The sequence below is a fragment of the Hypomesus transpacificus genome, chromosome 3 (genome assembly GCF_021917145.1).
Source record: "Hypomesus transpacificus isolate Combined female chromosome 3, fHypTra1, whole genome shotgun sequence".
In the NCBI taxonomy this organism is placed as follows: Eukaryota; Metazoa; Chordata; class Actinopteri; order Osmeriformes; family Osmeridae; genus Hypomesus; species Hypomesus transpacificus.
This window is the reverse complement of record NC_061062.1, coordinates 8,633,088-8,655,239: the sequence shown is the minus strand read 5'-3', so window position 1 is coordinate 8,655,239 and position 22,152 is coordinate 8,633,088. Positions and strand designations below refer to the sequence as shown.

The following is a 22,152-nucleotide window of genomic DNA, read 5'->3' as shown; positions in this document are numbered from 1 at the left end:
AGTGAATAGTATATTTGGAAGTAAAGCTGTCACAGGGATAGTTGGGATTGTTCGCCCCCTTTTGGTTGTTAAGTGAAATGTCATCATTTCCTAAACTGGAAGGTTCATGGTGAGTTCCAGGATTTGTTAGTTGATTCCTTCACATGGAAAATGATGTAAAAATATATTATTATTATTCGATGCATGCAAACAATATTTGAAAAACTATACTTCGAGAATGTATTTTTTAAGGAAATTCAGATAAAGAGTTTCTCAATAGAGCAGTATACTGCCATATATGTCAGTATATTTCCAAAGGAAAAAAATTAAATTAAAATTTGCCTCAAGAAATAAAATACATTTACAACTATTCATTTAGCTGGCAATTCAACCCAAAGCAACATAAAAAAAGAAAATTCAGCAAAGAAAATCTCTTCAGTATTATGCTAATCTGAAAATGTATATCAATACTTCTCACAAGAAAGGATATGCTGTATAACTTGATTGTCTTTCATTTTCTGCAGATTTAAAAAGATGGTTCTTGTGTGTTGCTCGTAACCACAGATCTAACTTCTATGTCATGTATTTCTAAACGAAAAGGAATGGTGAAGGTAAAGAACACAATAATGTGGCCCCAACCATTTCAGTTACAGGAACATCGGAACACATGGGATTAGGATGACGGTTATGATGATGTCAACATTTTCCTTCTTTAAAATGTATTTTTAAAACAGCATTGCTGAAATAGTTTATGACATATCTACCGCCTGACCCTTTGCCATCCTAAGCTGTTTTTATATGTTTGCAAGCATCTGCCCACTCCCCCTCAGAGGCCCCTGGCTTTCTAGGTGCCCGTGGCCCACACCGCCCACTCCATCCCAGGGTAGATCTGCACAGTCCAGCCCCCCTTCCTCACCCTCTCTAGCCCACTCCTCTCTTACCCACTGACCCACTGGCGGAAAGCGTGGGACCATCTGAGTTGGAGAGTCCACTTTTAGAACACAGGGTGCTATTTTCTGTCTACGCAGCTTGGAAAACAGGCAGACTTATGCAATACCTTCCTCTCCACTGAAGAGCAGTCCTGTTTGCGCAACAACGCACTTTACCGCAGGCTGTGTAGACTAACAGGAAGTGAGACACATATAGTTTTGGGGAGATTTTCTTTATTTAAATTCTTTGTTGTTTTATTATTATTATCTGAAATGGAAAATACATAAATTTTCTTTGACATTTTCACTAAAATGTCTCATTATCATCTGAAACTGCTTAAATTGATCAATCATTCCTAAATCTTGCTCTCTTTTTTTTTTTTTTTACATATGAATGTTCTGTAAATAAACATCTGTGACCTTCAAAAAGCAAAGCAATACTCAAGTACCAGTATTTTAGTATCTGAATTGAAAATATGTCCTTAGATAGCTGTCAAAGTGACAAAAGAGTTATACCTCATTGTTGTTTACATAGGAGGAAAAACTGCTGATTGTGACCAAGTAGGCCTAACCACTAAAGTATTCTATAAAGAAATGTTTTGAAAGTTAATCAGATTACAAGGTTCCTCTTTTCACCCATGACATCGTCATCTAATTGAAAAGTAAAACATCTACAGATAACTAATGATTATATTAAAACATTCTGAAAATGTAAATAATGTGCCATTCCCAAATGATGCAACAAGGATGGGAAAAACTGTTATGTCCAAATAATTCTGTGAACAAAACCTTGAGTCAGATCCCAGAGTTTATAAGCAAAGAGTACTAAACATGTGTGTTAGTCCAGGTCAAAATGACCTATTATGGGGTCCAACAGAAGTCAGGTCAGTATCCTCTAAGGACAACACACACACACACACACACACACACACACACAGACACAGACGGACACAGAAAAACGCACACACAATACATACAGTAGGTTGACAGCTGAGGTGCCACAGTTCTCTTTAGAACCTATAGACGGCAGCAAAGTCTTTCCAATCTATCTGGTTCCCTTTTGACAAATGCCATACTGTACGTGCAGTATTATCATCAGTCATTGGATAACATTTAAAATACCTTACCATTGTAAGAGATGAATACAAATCAAACATTAATTACAAAGTGGAGATCGGAGAATACTAAACCAGGTACCATGGCTGTACCATAGAAGAGATATAAGTTATTGATTGGTGTGTGTAGGTGTGGGTGTGTGAGTGAGTTTTGTTTGATTTGTTTTATTTTCATCTAATCTGTATTTGTCTGGCCGACATGTGAGAGGAAAGATGCAGAAGTTCATAAAACATCTCCATGCATAGAGAAGAGATGAGAAAAAAGAAGGGAATTAAATGAGAGGTAAGGAGAGGAGAGGAAAGGATAACATCAATGTGCTGCGGCCCTTGTCATTGACTGGGCGGAAGCACTAGCTCAGACTGAACCCCACTGGTTGACTAATGACTGCCAAGATCAATGGAGGTAGGGGGGCTTGGGGCGCTGCTTCCTTCCTAACCTTGGTGTTGGCATAATTTCTGAGTTGCTAGGCGACCGGAAGCATGGTAACAGAAGGTGTCATTTGCTACCTCAGAGCTGCATATAGGGCATGGTAGCCATCCAAGTGTCAGGAGAGGGCTTGAGTTACTAAGAATAGTTGCGGAAGTGAGGGAGGGAGGGATGGTTGGAAGAGGGGCTGGACACAAGAGTTCAGTATGTCCACTTTATTCAGGTATTTAATTTGTTGTTGTATTTTTGTTTACATGTAAGGCTTCTTAGGTAGTTTGGTACTGTAGTTATGAATTGATTACAGGCATGATAGATAGATGTTAATTCTTAAATTTAAGTTTTTTGTAAAAGGCTATTTCCACTTTTTATGTTTTGGCTATGAAGCACTAACCCAAATTGTCAGAACTGTTTACTGTACCATTATATACTGTATTTATGCATTAACTTTTGATGTAGGATTAAGTCAATTAATGTTGTCCATCACTGCAAAGGTCTTGTAGAATTTATTTTAACATCAAGAGGTTGGTTTGTTGAAAGGAATTAAATTCCAATCAGTAGGCAGGGATGGTTTTACATCACAGCACCATTCCAAAACGTAAAAAAGACTTGAGTTAAGTATTTAACCTATCAAGATACACCGTACACCATCAAGTAAACAGTACAGAGTGAGTACATTGCAGTGTGTTAGATTAGTGCTTGTAAAAAAAGCTCAGGTGACAGGCTCAGCATTTTGACAGATCACGTCATATTTTGGCATTTCAAATACTTTCAAGACGATGCTTGGAACAGGTCCCCATGGGCATCAGATTATGGTATTTTGACAGTAATTAAATGTAAGTAATGACACAGTGGATGCTTTGGTAAACAATCTGGCATGTTGACCTTTTTTGCATGTTGCATTTGATAAGTGGATGTGAAACGATGATGTTGCTGCTGTTTTAGCTGTGGATTAGACAATATTGCAGTACTGTAGTTGCGATGATGTTGTCTTTGCACTTTGTCCTGTAAAATACAGACCGCTCCTTGCAACTAAAACAAAACTTGAATATCTGCTGCCTATACTAAATGTACTGTTAGTACATCGCTATTGGTGAAACCTTCAGAAATAAATATATGGAAATCTGAACGTGGATATTTGTACATACTGGAGGGGTGACACTTTATCCATCTCTCTCCAGTTCTCTCAGACACTCCATCTGTACCCTGCAATACTTTCCTTTTTGTCGTATCTAATAATAAATAAAATAAATAAATATATGTATATTATTCTATTATCCCTCTTTACATCTTTGTGGATGTTTCTTTTTTTAAATATTTTTTTCCATGTGTTGCACATCCATTGCTCTCTTGCTGCACTCCTCTTCCTATCCCTCTGTTTTCTCTCTTTCCATTATCACTTTATCTCTGGCATCCTCCCTTTTGCTTCTCTCTAGGCTATGTTCCTCCTTTTCTTCAACATTGCCTTCTCCATCCCTGTTTCCTGCACTTCTGTTCTACTGTCATCCTCTGTCCTATCCTCTTTTTAGATTTTTCTTTTATTCCAACCCCGTCCCTCATAGCTTCCATTCTCTCACCCTTCCTCCCTCTCTTCCTCTCTCTGTCTCCTTCACACACATACACACACACATACACACATACACACACACTCTGCGGCGGCCCACTCAGTACTCTCGGGGAGCAGAAGGCCGTCCGCTCCCACACGTCTTTGCGTCATGGAACAGAGACCTGGGAGAGAGAAAGTGAGAGAGACATAGAGAGAGAGAGAGAACAGATGGAGGAGGAACACAGCGTCACTGTTCTAACAACGTTATAACACCGTCACTCCATTCCAACCACTTAGTAGGTCATCATAATACATAAGCATGGATTTTCATGTCTAATTAAAAACCGAGCTATTGGATAAACATAGGGACAACATTGTATATTGTATACCTATCAGCCAATTTAATTGTACTAAAGGATACAATGTATAAATACACTTTTAAGGCATTAATCTTTTGCCGTAGAAAATTGCCTGAATTTACAGCATAATAAAGCATGAGACTGCAGTATATAGTGGTCAGCCTAAATACAAGTTATTAAAGAACAATAGTCAATTGTGGGGCAATTTTAATTTGAGATTTCATAAAAAACTACCAGTGAGCAACATGTTGAGTGACTTTTAAGTATGAATGTGGAATTCTCTTATGCTAGCCCCCAATTCCAACTCTGTAGCTTTCAACCTCTCATTAGGAAGCTTTTGGGACACCTAATCTAGAACAGAAGCAAACATCTATTGCAATAAAACCATCAGATCAAAACTACAGACCCCAATGCACAAAGAGGACTTGATGTGAGGTTTCCAACGTCTCTGGGCTGGCGCCAACTAGTGTAACCATGGTAACCAAATTCTCATCCGCATGTGATGTCATGGGCCAAGCAATCAACTCCCAATTGAGGAGAGAGTCGTCTTGAATGGAGATGGTCATAATGGTTGTGTGACCGACCAACCACAGCTTGCCCTTGACAATCTCTTCTTATCGCTCTAAATATCTTGATAAGCACACAACTGTAGGAAATTAACTGTGGAATTTCAGATAAATGATTATGATTCTACTGAAAGAAGTTGAAGGGTCACATACAGACATATCAAAAAATATAGCTGCTACTGGATACAAAGATGAGCTTATGAGAGAACCACACTCATATGTCCAGTTTACTGTATGTCATTTGCTTTTGTTAATGTCAATTCAAGAGGAAATTAGATTTACAATTCAAATAATAGGTTTATGAAATGTACATGGACAATTTCAGCGACTACTACAACTGCATTTCTTTTTCAGACAGTATTCCCTTCAAAACACTTCCAAAATGACTTTTTATCATGACAAAAATAGGTCTATGCTCTAAAAGTACACTTTCAAAATAACAAAAACACAAACTTGTTGAAGGTCACAACTAGATTTTCTCTGTAATGTAATACTCCAGGTTCCACTTTGTGTAACCTCTCCCCACAACCTTCTCACTGAAAGTACTGACGAAAACCAGAGTGAGAATCAGAGTGTGGTGTCAGTAAGGAAGTGTGTGTGTCTGTGTGTCTACTGTATGACTCATTGTGTCACCTCTTGAGATATGGTTGTTAGGTTCAGAGCAAGTTGATGTGACAGTGGATATAATAAATGATGAGAGATTGAATGAGATTTAATTTCAGCTGTGTGTGTGTGTGAGAGAGAATGCATGTATTTCCTAGCTGCATAGAAATAGGAACAACCTACAATTATCACCCTGTGTTTGCATCACAAAATACACACCTGTTTTTGTTTACGAATCAAATACAAATCAGGTAATTAAGATGAATCAACAGTCAATTTGCTAACACAGGTGGCTTATATTGAGAATGTTCAAACACGTATTCATCTATTTTAACCTATTTGTGACACATCTGTCGCCACCCCGTATTGCAAAAATTAAGAAGACAAATGGTGTCAGGGTTACAGTTGATCTACTTGCCTGGAAAACACATCTCCACAAACACTTCCTTCAATGTTTCAATCACAAACAGTCACTGGATCACTAAGGCATTAAAACAAAACAAGAGAGGGGGGGGGGGGGGCACGAGGAGGAAGGAGCGATCAAAACCAGGGGAAACAAGAAAGAGACAGGACGAGAAAGAGGTGGACAGATAGACAAATAGGGTGATGAGAGAGCAAGTGGAAAGAGAGAAAAGGAGGGAGAGAGAGTATATCTAACCTCTTCGATAAAGGACTTGAGAGGAGTGTGTTGAGTGGGTGATGGGGAAGGAGGTGGTAGTGATGGTGTTGCTGGTGTTGGTGTTGAGGCCAGAGGCTGGTGGTCTCAACCTCCTTCACAGAATTATCCCTGCTGACGCAGGCAAGCTCGTCCACGCACTTCCTGACAGCTGCTGCCTGCCGGCCTAACTGCCTGGATACATACGACAGCCTACCAGCATTCATGTTAATTTCCTGAATAGCAGGGGCTTTGTGTGTCTGTGTGTGTGTGTGTGATAGATAGAGACAGAGAGAAAATATCTTAAGCTGATTTCACATGCACTGATTTAATGTTTATTTTTTCTGGTATTGCAAACTAAACTTACTTTACTTGTTTTATTTCAGTTGCATTTGAAATACCTATCTAACGGAATTGCTTAATATTTGTACGTATGTGAAGCGGATGTGGTTTAGTGAAAGATGCTTCAGTGGAATTGGGCTGAGATCCTATCATTCTGATTCGAAATGAAACAGAGCACTAAATTGAAAACAATTTGGTGGTTTAAATAGCCTATTATGTCACTTTATCGGGTCAATGTAGTCTGTAAAGTGAAAAGTGTGTGCTTGACACGTCAGTCTTTTCGATTTTTAATAGTGTAGTGTAATGATTGATGGAATATAGTCTTACTATTTCAATATATCCCTAAACAGTTCATATGAATAGGACACCACAGAAGAATGAGTAGTTTAAACTTAAGACTAACAAATAACTGAGGAAGTACAAGAGTAGTAAATGTAATATCTGACCAAAACAAGTTACCTTCAGAATATTTTGACAAAGCCTAGAAAATGTGACCCGGATGAGACAAATCTCGACCCGGAAGTTGTCATTACGTTGTCCAGTTCTGTCAATGTGACTTACCCACCGTACTACCTAGCAGCTTTGCTTCTAAAGCATTCTTTAAAATGTTCCTAACTACAGTTAATTGTGAGTATTGATTAAATAGTGTGAAGGTGAATATTGTTTACATGTAGCAAGCTACAATAGTGTGTTGCTATGCCTCCGTAATAGGAATACTGTAAGAAATGTATTGCAATGGTTATGTAGCTAGAGCTAACCGGCTAGTGTTGACTGCACAGCACAGCTTTAGTTTGGCGTAACGCTACATTGTGGTTGACGAACCCAAGTCATCTTTATGTTGCTGTTATTATAGCTACAGCCACTGTAATAGTGGCTCACATTTGCAGTTTTTCAATTTGCTTCGCTTATGTGTGCCCAATTCAGGGCAAAGATAATTGCTAGCCTGACTCGGTATTTAGCCAGGCGGCTTTCCTACTAGTTAGAGTACAGTATCCAGGGTTAAGTCATCAATTTAGCACTATATTTAACTACTGTTCATGTATTTTGACATGCCTCTAATATAATTCCTGTTCTCTTTCATGCACCCAAGTGGCCAAGGCGAAGTCAAAGTAAGTAACAACTTATAATTTGTTTGGCTAATGATGTACTAGTCAGCTCAAAGCGTTGCCTTGGCACTCTCTGTAACTTTAATGGTTACAGTAAGTTCATAACAAAGTAACTGCGGTTGATTTTTGTTTTAGTATTATCCTTCAACATGAAAATGGACAAACCTTCATATATGGGTATTGCCTTAGTACACTCTTCTGACTGTAACTGTTCATCTGCTCTTTCTTATAAGTTTCTATGCCTCGATCTATTTAGGATCATTCCTTGGGATGGCTGTAAGTAATATTGAAACAATGCCATGTTGTTTAGGACACTGCTGGTGCAAATGATGAGTGCTGCTGGGACGGGTTACTGCTTCAACACCAAGAGGAATCGATTACGGGAAAAGTTAGTACTGCGCAAACACGATCCATTTGGTAAGTGACAATGTGTTTTTCAGACATAATACATGTATTCAAGGAAATGCCATATAGATCTAACAAACATGATGTCTATGACACAACTCCTCCAAAGGCCGAATGTCCGACTATAGTATTGTCGGACATTTTAAAGTAGTGTATGGCAAAACCTTGGGTATCGCTCTTGGGTATAGTCACTATACCCAAGAGCGATTCTTGGTAACGTGATCAGGAATGGCAAGAAATGGCATTCAATTGAATTGCATATATCCTCAGTTTAATCAGCTCTTTTCCACATCTACTTTGCAGTGAACAAGCATGTCCTCTTTATTGAAAAGAAGAAGATCAGGTCAATTTAATAGTGATGCATATAACTAAGGACAAGTAAGACGGCACTATTTGAGCTGGCCATGTGTTTGGCACTGTGTTTCCTAAAAATGAACCAAGCCAACCGTCTTCCCTGAGCTGCGGGGATCAGTACAAAGAAGAAAAGTTATTTTGGGATAATTCAAGCTGGACATATCATCAACTCACTGCAAATGTTACTTGTCACCAAACAAAGGCAGATCCTCAAACAGATATATTTTCCCTCTGGTAAATGGATTTTAATCCAAAGGGAATATGTCACTTTTGTTTTCATTGTGCCGTACATGATACTTCAGAGATGTCCTTCTTGGTATATCCCATTTCAGGTCCTGCTTTGAATGTTGAGTGCCAGTACCTGTACTTGGCGCAATGTAACCATGAATTAATGTTGCAAAATATCAAATTCTGTTTACCTTGCACTTTTAGGGTCACAGTAAGTAGTTTGAGTTGGTTTGTCTTCATGTTGTTAAGATAAAAAACCAGTTGCAACAAAACATTTCTTCAGATCTGGACATGTGGACTGTATGAGACTGCATCCAGCAATTACAAATAAATGTTTGAATACAAAATGTTGGTATTTGTTGGTAACATGATGCAAATAATAAAATAAGTATAAATACTTTATATTGTCATGTTGTCCTCCAAGGCTGTTTTGACAACTCCCATGGCTGATAGAGAAATGCAATATTCCAACAAGACCTGTGTAAGGTCTCAACTAAATTCATGAGGCCTAAAAGTAAATGTGTTTGTTGATAATTGAGCGCATTTCACATGATTAAATGAGACAGGATGTGATCCAGACAAGGTAAATCATGCACATTGTATTTCTACTTGCAACTTAATTACATTTAAAATATTTTTTTATAATTACGCATTGATATAACTAAATGATCTGCAGTCCTTGGCACATAGTCCAGATGATTGGTCAGATAGGTTCCTCTCTTTGTATCTGGCTTCAGAAAAGATCAGCTGGTAGGTCCTTCTTGGATGGATAAGAAGTCTGTGTGCCAACTGTCTGAACACTCACTCCTGCCACCTGATTGGCTCTCCTGGCCATTTCCTTCAAAGGCATTGTGGGATAGTGAGCCATGTAAAAGGCCAGGGCACCAATAAAGCTGTCTCCAGCCCCCTAGACAAAAAACATAAGGCTGATTAGTTACAATTTTATGAAAATGCACACTGTGTCAACAAATGCTGTAGAAATTCAGACAAATGATTTGACGAAGGAAGGGTACAGGTTTGTGAGTGGTGATCTGTCAGTCCAGCTTACAAGTTAAAAACGGGAACAGTTCAGTAAAAACAAGTAAATGGTAAACACTTTCAAGTATTGTTGCCAGCAGTAGAGGGTGCTACGACACTTTTAGTATTGTAACTTTTTTATACTAACCTTGAAAGGTCCTCACTGTCTTAAATACTAGTCTGGAACTGACATGTACTGACTGAATAGACAATGACTCATCCCATTTGAACAATAATACCTATTGAAGAACATCAGTGATTCCATCTGTTATCACGTAAAGTACTTAGACAGGGGTATCACAATTGCATAAGACAAATACCATATGTATGTAAATGTATGTAAACTGGTGATATTGTTTAATTATTAAGTTGATAAATGAATAAAACCTCTACCAAATAAAATGAACTGACAGGATAATAACACACTGGTTACAGTTCAATCTCATTGGATCACAAGTGTGATCTAGCCTACATTATAATCTACATTTAATGGTTTTAATGCATCCAAAAAATATCTTATCTTTACATACAGTATTGCAACATGCATCTCTAGAGCTGCCAATCTATGAGTAAAAATATGTTTTCTCGACTGGCTTTGTCAAAGATGATAGATTGTACCATCCGTGCCTAGGGGGTAAACTGGGATGTGGTGAGGGGGGGTTGTTAGATCACTGATGGGAAAAGGCACAGAGGAATGTGGCGATGCGGTAAGATTTAACCACAGATGGCCCCCACTACTGGTTTTTACAAGCCTAACCCATTACTCACCGCTTCAGCTTGGAGAGTTCGTTACACTCTTCCTTGAGTACCTTCACCCCCAAGCGTGATCCCCCCCCCCCCCCTTCAAAATCACCTTTCAAAAAACAAAACTCAATTTCCTGCCTAACCAACAGGAAAGTGCTATGGTCAGAGGTCAGTCATTGATTGACTCCAGAAGATAGTAGGGTTACTGGAAACAAGTGAGTTCAGGGGTGAATATTTGGACAAGCTGGGTGGATTTCCATTGAATAAAAAAGTATTTGTGTTTATGTCTTCTGTCTGGTTGGGTTGGGCTTTAACCGTGTGGAAATATTGTGCAGTGGTGTGGTCCTCCCTCTGGCAAGTTTCCCAGATTCACAGTTCCTGGTTAAGGCTATGACTACACCCTAGTCCACACCCCAGACTACTTGGTAGGAGGCGGTTGGCACCCACACTTCAGGGGACCAATGAGGTACAGTGTGGTGTGAGAGAACATTATCCCACGCTCTTTGACAAGTTTGCCAGAAGATGTTTGATATGTTGTGTCAATTTAGTAAACACCACCATTCCTTTTCCATCCATTTGCCGATCCAAGACCAGGACAGTAGACATGTTTACCTGAATCGAAATGGTACGTTTGGATGTGAATTGGTACACTGCTCACATTCACCATTGGACATGAAATGGTATGAATCCTATATATATGTATTTTCCTTTGCCGTAACCTCAAGGAAAATGCAGCCATTTTGGTGACCAATGTTGCCACTTCCCAGTCCCTATCCCTAGTCAAAACAGGGTTTTTAATAACTAACACACAGGACGTCTGATCCCCTTGGTCTACACGCGCTAGTGCACCCGACGAGGGAGTCACTGTCCTCTCGCGCGGCGAGAAAACAATGCCTTACTTTCTCCGAGACTGGCATGTGACAGCGCTGCATTCCCTTGCGTGACGCTCACTGGAGCTGACAACCCGCTACAGCCCTCGGCCCTGCCGCCACCGCCCTCGACACAGTTTGGTGAAGGTTAGATGTGGAGGCCTGTCAATCAAACGACAGAAACGGTATAGCGAAAGATGAGCAGTGACGCTCAGTTGTCTCTCGTTCGCCAGACCTTGACCCCTCTCACTGTCACGCAGCTTTTCCGCTTGTTGCCTGAGACCAAAGTCTTGAAACTTTGATTTGAGGTGGCAGTCTGAAAGTTGTACTGCCATTACCAATTTGGGGTTCAAAAGGTCAAGATTTGACGGATACATTGTCGCATTGAAGCTCGTTATCGTGGTGCTTTGGTCTTAAGGGTTTCCAAATCCTTAATACTCGTAAAAGACAACTTCAAAAAGACTCTCTCGGGGCTGGAGAGACACACAACCCTAACTCATTTGACAATGTTTGCACTTCCCAGACTACATTTCCATTCGAACAAAAATGACCTCTCCATGTTCCTGTAGAAAATAAACGATTGACAGTAGGGGGTCTCCTCTTCTCACAATAACTGTAGACCTTGAGATCAGATGCACTTAAACTGATTACGATTCTCAAAGCCCATATGTCTTTGATCAATCCCTCGTCTCCTTTCTATCTGCTCACAAGTTCCAATCAAGACGTTCCGCATAGCCTCCAAGCTAAATGTACAGGGCGGGTGGAAGACATTCTGTAGGGGAGTCATAGAGCAGACAGTAGGGGAGTCATAGAGTCTAAGCATTTGGGAGACTAAATGAAGGAAGAATTAGATACGTTTTTTTTTGCTTCTGATACTACTGTTGCTTCGACCCTAGTTTTGACATGCACTTATTTTTCCGCCATCTGAAAAATAGCTGGTAAATAAAATTAGCTTGAATAATCCAGTTGCACAAATATTTCAAGTTGAGGAAATGTTACTGCTTTGTCACAGAAACAATATGTTAAATTAATTCAACAAAGATATGAAGAACCTTGCCAAAAGTGTGTAGTCCATTATTCAACGTCTCCTTGTAAAGTTCACTACAAAAAACACAAATCCTACTGTTGACTTGTCTGTGTATCTATCTACACACATTACAAATTTATTTCTGACACATTTACATGTACACCAGTGAACAGTGTTAATTTACCAATGTGAGCCTATTCAAAATAGAACTATTTCTTCCCATGGCATGGACATCTTCACACAATGGAAGCATTAGCGCTTCTGGTCAAGAGACTGACCAAGGGCCAGAATCGCAAGTGACTCATTGTGCTAATATTACCCAGGCCTCGTCAGCCAGCCTTCACCCTCAGTCCACCAGGTGACCATGCAGAACTAAAATAATCCTAGATGCTCACTCCAGGCTAACTAAAAGGTGCCAGCCAAATATAGGTATTTGGCATTCATCTGCAATATTTACAGAAATAATGCAGCTGAGATCAAACTATATTGACAAAGTGGCATTAATGAACATTCGGAAGATCAAATTGCACCTCGATAGACAGTTTAACTAAGATTAAAGGGAAAACATCTGTCTAGCCGTCTACACAACAATCTGGTCTGTGTTTTTCTTCCCTTCCACCAGTAAATGGGATAAAGGGAGGGGGGGGCTGCACTGGGGTGAAACACTGGTTTACTGGAAGAGGGATTAGGACATCCAAATGAGTTGAGCGCTCCAGAATTTATGAGGCTATCAAAGTAAAGGAGGAGGGTGGGTGGAGAGGAGCTTTGCCAAAACACCAGGCCCGACCGCATCATGGCTGCCCTGAGTCCTGCTGACTCGTGCACGGCTGAGAGTTGAGTCACTGGAGGGAGGGGGGTGTGGGGAGATTCCCACAGGGCTAGAGAGTCTGATTGAGTTTGAATATGCGGAAGAGGGAGAGTGTGTGCAGGGCATGGGAGGGGCGGGGGGGTCAAACACGACCAAAGTAGGTCTGAAAGTGTTGAGTTCCTTTTGCCACTGATAAAGGCTCACTGGAATATGCACACCATGGAACAGCGAAAGACTTTAGTCAGAGGAGGATACGAGACTGTGCAGTGCACATGTAGCTCCTCAATCATAAAAAAACACTTACTGCCTTGAGATTACTCACAAGCTAAAGCTGTGTGTGTCAACAGCAGTGCAGCAGTCTTTCCTTTCAATTGAAATAAGTAGCCTAATAGTTTAAATTATGAATGAAGTTTTTGTCATGAAACACTTTAAGAAGTTGAAAGAAAATGTATAGTTGGACTATAAAATCTGAATAAACACATGAATATGTATTTCGTTTATTTTTTATGTGACCTGTTGTTGATCTTTGGGGTTAAACCATGGTTATTTGTTTTCGGAGGAAGTATGGAAGCAGCCCAATTCTTACTAACCGTCATCAGTCCGTCAGTGTGGTGTGTGTGTGTACAATAAACAGGATGTGAATGTTATGATGTTGAGGAAGTAAATGCCCCGCAGGTACAGTACCTAACTTGATACCACAAGCAGTCCTACTGTCACCTTGAAGTTGTTGTTTCACAGGAATTCTTAGCGAAAGATTAGAGTCATTTAGCAATGAGAAGCCATTATGTGTGTTACCGTTGCACCAGGGCGCATACAATGGAATTCTGTGTTAATAGATAACACTGCTGTTATCAACACTTCCAATCCCTTTCTACCACATGCACACACACACACACACACTCTCTTTAGTACAAGTTGTATTAGCGATTTGCTCTGGTGACGTCTGTGTGTCACACCAAAAAGCCCACAAACTTTCATACAGGAAATTACGTCGTCACACTGAGGCTACCGTGACGACAAAGCAGCCACATTTTTTAGTGAATTGAGTCAACCAACCCCTTAATCAAGATTTGATGTCGGAGGTTCAGTGTTCCTCATAACTACCAATTTGTTTGCCCCAAGCAGCAATAATTTGGCTAGGGGAAAATTGAAATAATTGATTTGAGTCTATAAAAAAAATCTTACTGAGAACCAATAATGCACTTTTTATCATTTGAAATACTCGATTTTAGTTTTTTTTGTCATGTGGATTTTTCATTTATTGAATAATTAACCATTATGCCTTACTGCTACTGAATTAAGATTAATGTATTCACATTAGTCACATAAAATTATTTCACTAAATGGGATTATAAACACAATTTCCGAAGGCAACAAAAGTTATTTTGGTCCAAGTTGTATATGAACAACATAAATGACTCAATTATTCATAAACAACCGTGGGTCAACCCAAAAATATGGAATAAATTCAACTTTGAACCAGAACATGAACCCATATTTTCCACAGTTCGATGTGGGACATTCTCACCGTGGTGTCCACTGCCGTGAGCGCCGTGGTGGGAACATGGTGCGCTGGGGTGGAGGGCTCCTGTGCCGCCAGCACCACGCAGCCCTGGGGACCCAGGGTGATGATGGCAGCTCCACAGCCCCGCTTCAGCAGCTCTCTGCCGCTCCGGCCCGCCTCCTCTACGCTCGTCACAGGCCAACCCATCAGGAGCTCTGCCTGGGGAGTGAATGTGTCGGGTCAACTAGGGGGAAGGTTAGGTGCCAGGTTCGAGAACAGACCCATGGACTATTATATATCATGGTATCACATCGAACATATTGTACCATAAATTGTACCATATCACATTATTTGATACAATATTGGCTATAGTATCATCTATCACGTGACGTAGCAAACTGTATGATGTGTATATTACGGTATAGTGTCATATTAAACTATTATTATTTAATTAGGTATTTTTAGTTTGTATCATATCCACATATCCCCAACACTCATACTCATTACAACGAGGGGAGTGGGGTAAGAGGACCACAGGTGGCTAAAGGCACACAGCAGCTAGTGTCCACCTGGATCGTTGGGGTTTCATTCCACCACTCCAAGTCGGGCGGGAAAATACTGTACTACAGACCACCTAAGGTAAAGTAAAACCTCACTGAGGCAAACACCTCCCGACAGCCTATTAGGGTGACAGTTAAAGGGGTGTGAGATGGACATGCCCCAAATGTCCAGCTTGTGTGAGGTCCACAACGAACATCAAAGATCATTCCCAATCCTTAGAGAACATTTCAACCTGCTTTGTGGGCCATGGATCAAAGAACGGCTGCACTTTGTCATCCTTAATCTCCCTCCGGGTATAACATGGTACTGTGGACCACACACAAACACCCACCTATTCACTTGTACAAGACTTGGACCCACTCACACACGGTGGGTGTCCATCTTCGTAAAATCTCAACACCTGCCCTGTACGTGCGCCAACCGGCCTCTCATGGTAAGGTCAAGGTATGTCTCTGACAAGGACTCTAAACGGGGGGGATTAGCGCTTCTTCCTCTACCTTCTCTATGTCTTTTAGATAAACGATGGCCTGACACTTCAATAACAACCGGTGGGTATATTAGTGTGCTTTTATAAACCCGCAGCACCTTCCCTTTTTCTGGTCGGCTGCCAAATGAGAAAGCTGTCTTCTTACTCATCTGGCCGCGCACAGAGGATCAATCTGGCTCTGTGTACTTTGGTGAATCATCTTACCGCCTCGGCTGAAAGATGAGCAGACACGAGAGGATGAAAGCATGCAGAGAAATGTGAGAAAGAGAGAGATGGAGCATGTGTGAGGGCGAAGAGGACCGAGATGTGTGTGTTGTACAACAAGCGTGTGACTGTGTGTCTGTGTGTGTACAGCCACAGTGTGTGTCCATACTTATGTGTGTGTGGAAGAAAGAAAAACTGTTCGGCGCTGTCGCCAAAACTCTCGCTTTCATGTTCCCCCACCTGGATACGGGGCCTCTGCTCTAAAATCCACATCAAAGTGCCTCCAAAAGGTTTGAGGATGAACTCACCTCCACCTCAGAGAGGTGAATGAGTCACTCGCTATGCACATCTGTCCTGTTCTCGCTGTTTTTTTCTTCTTCTCCCAAACTATGTTTTCCATCAATCCCTGCCCTCATCAGTCATCAGTCATTTTTGACAGGCAAGGTGTGAAGCCTAAAGGTGACTGTATAACCTCGTTTACCATAAAAAGAAAGGTGGTGTTTATTTTCCCATGCCAGAAGGGTTACACAGTACTTCAGAGGTTGCACTGCTGTGTGTTATTGATGTGTGGGGAGTCATGATCCTAGAGATGCAATCGCCTAGTTAAACTCCCTGTGTGTGTGTCTGAGAGTGTGCTGTTAGTTTGTTCTGTGTATCTGTGTGTTTGTGTGCGTGGGGGTGGTATTTGTGTGTATGAAACGTCTTTGATTTTGAACCGTGGGTTTTGGTGTTTGCTAGCCCTGAGGCAGAGAGGTAGTTTAAGAACCATCCCTTATAGAAATTGACCTTTGAACCCGAGTTAAGATGACCAGAAAGACACATCATCATCATCATCCTCATCACACTGTCCATACATCTATAGAACCTGTGAATGTTTGTGTCTCTATGACAGTGTGTGGGTGTGTGTCTGAATGTGGAAATGAGAGTGTTTGTTGAGGTAAAGGTGGGAGTGTTAATGCTCCGGATAAGGAGCGTGTTTACAGTAAACCGTGTGTACGTGTCTATGTCAATATTACCAGTGACTCTGTGAGAGACCTTGGGTGTCTGTTCTCTGATGTGTATTTTTTCAAGTGTGTCAAGCGTTCGTCTAATAATGTGTCCTCACATTATGTGTGTAATGTGTCAGTGTAATGTGTCAATCTCTCACCTCTGACTCATTACAGCAGAATATATCGGAAGCTCTGTAGAAGTCTGGGTCCAGGTCTGCTATGGCTGGTGCCGGATTAAATATGGTTCTGACTGCAAACAAATCCAAATACATTTCAATAAGGTACACAAGTATCTTAACACATGGAAAAAATCTTTGCAATATGTGGGGTTTATGTCAACATTTTATAATCAGTACTTTATACGAGAGCGTATAGCGTCATACTGAAGAGAACTTCGAGAGCGCTGCATTGACTGCGAGTGATCAAGACTAGTATATTATTGAGTTTAGCTAAAAGTTAGTCTCTTGAGCAGAGCAGAAGGGTCAGCAGTTAGATAACCAGTTGAAACTGGTCAAGGAGTAGCTAGCCAGTGAGTCATTTTCGGTTTCAGGGTACTCAGGGTATTCTTTTGTTTGGCAGTAATTGGGGGCGTTGTATCTGTGCATTAGCATATTTAAGGCGGTTAGCATTACAGAGGCAGCCTCGTCTACCAGCCTCGTCGCACAAAGACTCAGTCGCACAAAGACTCAGTCGCACAAAGACTCAGTCGCACAAAGACAAGGAGTCTACCTGCGGAGTCCACCGAGGAAGGCCAACGAGGCGGATCACCTCTTCTGATAAGCATCAACCTATTTATTTTCATATTTAGATTATATTCTACCTAGAATTTATTCATAGCTAGCATGTGTTTCCTTAGCATTCCTGTTCATTACACTACCCGTAGACGTAGATATGTCACAAAGTATATTCGGTCAACTTCTAACCTTCACTACATATCCAGTTCTTCTCCACCTGCCCTGTCTCTTTCCTTAGGGCTCTGGAACTGCCAGTCTGCTGTGAACAAGGCAGACTTCATCCCGGCGTTTGCATCCCATGCTTCTCTTCATGCCCTTGCGCTGACTGAGACATGGATCCGCCCAAAGAACACTGCAACTCCAGCTGCTCTCTCCGTCAAGCACTCCTTCACTCACTCACCCCGCTCAACCGGGCGGGGTGGTGGGACAGGGTTGCTTCTTTCCCCACATATTAAATACACATCCACACCACTCTCTGTTACTGCCAAATCATTTGAACACCATTATGTGATGCTAACTAATCCTATCAAAGCATGCTTAATTGTTCTTTATCGCCCACCAGGACCGCTAGCCGACTTTGTGGAGGAGCTGGACATGCTCCTCAGCGTCCTTCCGGATGATGGAACCCCCCTGATAGTCCTTGGGGACTTCAACATCCACCTCCAAGGAATGCAGGCTGTCGACTTCTTGTCTCTCCTGACCTCCTTCGACCTGACGCTGCTGAGCACACCGGCGACCCACAAGGCAGGCAAACAGCTAGACCTCGTCCTGACACGTAACTGTATCACTGACTTAACCTCTGTAACCCCACTGCACATCTCTGATCACTACTTTATCCAATTCACTGTCTCTCCCTCCAACCCCTCCTACCTCCCCTCCCCTCGTAACTTTCCGGCGCAACCTCCGCTCGCTATCCCCCTCCCACTTCTCCTCTATTGTAACATCCTCCCTCCCTCCCATTGACGAGTTCTCGTCCCACCCCACTAACACTGCCACCGACACCTTGCTAACCACTTTAACTGCATCACTTGACTCTCTCTGTCCCCTGTCTACCAGGCCTGCACGATCTTCTCCCCCCTGCCCGTGGCTTACGGATGTTATTCGTGAAGAACGGTCCACCCTTCGAGCAGCTGAGAGGAGATGGCGCAAGTCCAAAGACGGTCTGGACCTTGATAAGTATCACTCCCTCCTCAAATCCTTCTCTTCTCACATAACTGGTGCCAAAACCCTCTACTTTCTTAACAAAATTAACTCTGCTTCAAACCCCCACAAACTTTTCTCTACCTTCTCCACCCTTCTTAACCCACCTCCCCCACCCCCTCCCTCCACCCTGACAGCAGACGACTTCTCCTCCTTCTTTGAGAAAAAAGTCGCCGACATTAGCAGTCGGTTCCCTAAACCCACCCTTCCTACCCCCTCACCCTCCATTTCTGACCCAACTAAATGTCTAAACTCCTTTTCTCCCCTGTCCGAGGTAGAGCTCTCTGACCTCATTCTCTCTCATCGCCCCACCTCCTGTCCCCTTGATCCTGTCCCCTCCCCTCTCTTTCAAACCATCTCCCCCTCTATCATAACTTTTCTGCTCCATGTTCTAAACTCCTCTCTTACCTCTGGCACCTTCCCCTCTGCCTTCAAACAGGCCAGAGTTACCCCTTTACTCAAAAAACCCTCCCTTAACCCTGCCGTCCTCCAGAACTACAGACCGGTATCATTGTTGCCCTTCTTTTCTAAAACAATTGAACGTGCTGTATCTAACCAACTGTCTAACTTCCTTTCTCAGAACAAACTGCTCGACCCCAACCAATCGGGCTTCAAGACCGGCCACTCCACAGAGACTGCCCTCCTTTCAGTCACCACTGCCCTCCAGTCTGCCAGAGCGGCTTCCAGGTCATCCGTCATCATTCTGCTGGACCTTTCTGCGGCGTTTGATACGGTTAACCACCAGATCCTGCTCTCCAGACTTTCTGAGATGGGCATCACTGGCACTGCACTCCAGTGGATCTCATCCTACCTGTCGGGAAGATCCTACCAGGTCTCCTGGGGAGGCAAACTGTCAGGCCCACGCCAGCTCTCCACTGGTGTCCAACAGGGCTCCGTCCTTGGTCCCCTCCTCTTCTCTCTGTACACCACCTCACTTGGACCAATCATCACCTCCCATGGCTTCTCCTACCACTGCTACGCTGACGACACGCAGCTGTACCTGTCATTCCCTCCGACCGATCCGGGGATCTCAGCCAGGATTGAGGCCTGCCTCGCAGACATCTCCGCCTGGATGACTGAGCACCATCTCCAGCTGAACCTTGCCAAAACAGAACTTCTCATCATCCCGGCCAAACCCTCCATCTCCCATGACTTCTCAATCACCCTGGGATCTGCGACGGTGACCCCCTCATCCTCTGCCAGGAACCTTGGGGTTACCATGGATGACGAGCTCTCCCTCACGGCCCACATTGCTGCGGTCTCCCGGTCGTGTAGATTCACCCTCTACAACATCCGGAAGATCAGGAGATACCTGTCTGAGCACTCCACCCAGCTGCTTGTCCAAGCACTTGTCCTCTCCAAGTTGGACTACTGCAACTCGCTGCTCGCCGGTCTCCCATCATGCGCAACCCGCCCTCTTCAGAGAATTCAGAATGCAGCGGCCCGTCTGGTCTACAATCTACCCAGACGCTCCCACGTTACCCCGCTCCTCATCTCCCTCCACTGGCTACCCATAACGGCCCGCATCAGATTCAAGACCCTGGTACTGACCTTCCGAGCAGTGAACGGGACTGCGCCCGACTACATCAAGTCTCTCCTGCAGCCTTACACCCCCACCCGCCACCTACGGTCTTCTTCAGACAACCGCCTGGTGGTCCCACCTCTCAAGACCGCCCGGTCCCAGCACAAGCTCTTCTCCTGCCTGGCACCCCAGTGGTGGAATCAACTCCCCACCTCCATCAGAGACACGGACTGTCTCTCCACCTTCAAGAGAAGGCTCAAGACGCACTTGTTCCGGGAGTACAATGGTACTTAGGAATGGTTTGCTGAATCCAACGCTAGTTTCCTCAAGGTTCACAATGACTCTTGCCTAGACTGTTGCTCTTGTTGGTTAGTGGTAGCTGATTTAAACTGTTGTATTCTTCTTTTTTAGTTAATCCTATTTTTATTGCTTTCCTACAGGTACACCTGCACTTAGAGATTAATGTTGTGTAATTTTAACTTGTTTAACTACATGCTCTTATGGTTTCTTCCCTTTAGCACTATTTTTTGGTTGTTCACAATATGTACTTCTTGTTTTTTGACTACCCGCAATGCTGTGGGGCTATCTTGTTGTTATTATCAGTGACCTATGCACTTTGTGAAGCTCTCTCTTGGAAGTCGCTTTGGATAAAAGCGTCTGCTAAATGAATAAATGTAAATGTTACAAAGAAACATAAAGGAATGTGTCTGCAAGGCAACACCCCTACTCTAAAACAATCCCAGTATAGCTTGAACAACATACGGTGCAATAACTACTCTGATAACACTGACTTGCCACCCATTACACCATACTTTCATGAGGGACTCTAATCATTTCACCAGCTACTACAGTATCCCAGGCCTGTATTACCCTTGATTGGCCTTTCAGGGGGAACAAAGGCTTTCTAATGGCTTGCTCTCTTTCGAGCGCTCCACGCTTAAGTGCTGCAACAAGCCTATTAAAAGATAAAATTAGCGTTTCCTGTATAAAAAAAAATATTGCCAACAAAAATAAAAAAAATACATCTATGAGTGGGGAAAAAGGGAAGCTGCCCTCTTACGTGTGCTTTGTCAGGGAGCCACTTCTCACCTCTCTGTTGTCTCTCTCTCAGGCCTAGACTGCGCGTGTGTGAAGTGTATTGTTCTGTGGAAGGCGCAACCTCCATTCATACGTGTTCGTAAAGTAAGCGATCGTGTGCGTGAGCGATGACCCTTGAAGCGTGTGTGTGCGTGGTCCTTTCTTTTTTTTGGGAAAGCGCAACCTTATCCCGTGTGTGTAAAGGGCGTGAACGTTTGTGCGAGCTGTAACCCTTAGTGTGTGTGAGGAAAAATCGTCCGCCGTCAACCCTCAAGACATATTCATGAGGTTCATTTGTGTATGTCTCTCAGGGTTGGCCTGATGGGCCCTGTGCAGAGAAACGTTCTCAGAACTACCATGGGGTGCTTCTCTTTCATTGCTCCTGGAATCGTCTTTGAGCTCCACCTGGCCTACGGGAACTTAAAGCTGCACTTAGCAGTACATTACTACCTTTGGTACCTGCAAAAATGTTGCGATTGTTGTGGCATTTGACACGCAGTCTTGCAAGAGAGTGCACCTTCCATTTTTGTAAATACTGCTCGTAAAATATGCGGCTGTCTCTGTTACAGTATTTCATACTCTACAAGGAAATATTGTATTTGACATCTTATTGTTGCGCTGTAGTTGAGATGGTTATTGTAACACTGCCTGGTAGCTGAGAGGTTTTGGACTGTGCCTGGTAAAATACAAACTGTTCCTTTAACCACCGAAATGCTGTTAGAATGTTGATGGAACAATGCACTTTCTATATTCAGTATTTGTATGCTTTTGAATTAAAGCACCAGCTAAATCAATACA

At 42.5% G+C, this 22,152-nt stretch overlaps 2 protein-coding genes across 6 annotated transcripts in view; one reads left to right on the top strand and one right to left on the bottom strand.

The window, feature by feature from the left end:
- Positions 1 to 6,561: 6,561 nt before the first annotated feature.
- On the top strand, positions 6,562 to 8,861 carry mrpl33 (mitochondrial ribosomal protein L33). The gene is made up of 4 exons (XM_047045043.1): positions 6,562 to 7,145; positions 7,609 to 7,627; positions 7,935 to 8,041; positions 8,333 to 8,861. The coding sequence occupies exons 1-4, from the start codon at positions 7,124 to 7,126 to the stop codon at positions 8,380 to 8,382; spliced, it is 198 nt and encodes a 65-aa protein (XP_046900999.1). The 5' UTR covers positions 6,562 to 7,123; the 3' UTR covers positions 8,383 to 8,861.
- Positions 8,279 to 22,152, bottom strand: part of rbks (ribokinase) — a 26,883-nt gene continuing 13,009 nt past the window's right edge. For 4 of the 5 annotated variants that reach the window (XM_047044937.1, XM_047044949.1, XM_047044960.1 and 1 more), the window contains exons 7-9: positions 16,980 to 17,071; positions 14,605 to 14,799; positions 8,279 to 9,518 (exon numbers count right to left, since the gene is read on the bottom strand). In XM_047044937.1, coding sequence (XP_046900893.1) covers positions 9,345 to 9,518; positions 14,605 to 14,799; positions 16,980 to 17,071 — 461 coding nt within the window. In that variant the 3' untranslated portion in view covers positions 8,279 to 9,344. The remainder of the gene's footprint in view (positions 9,519 to 14,604; positions 14,800 to 16,979; positions 17,072 to 22,152) is intronic. The other variant, XM_047044977.1, reaches the window with a different exon arrangement.

Excerpts from the sequence above, each read along its gene's own strand:
- mrpl33 (XM_047045043.1), top strand. The coding sequence starts at position 7,124 with ATGTTCCTAACTACAGTTAATT. Across the intron at positions 8,042-8,332 it reads GCGCAAACACGATCCATTTG|TGAACAAGCATGTCCTCTTT; the intron begins GTAAGTGACAAT and ends TCTACTTTGCAG.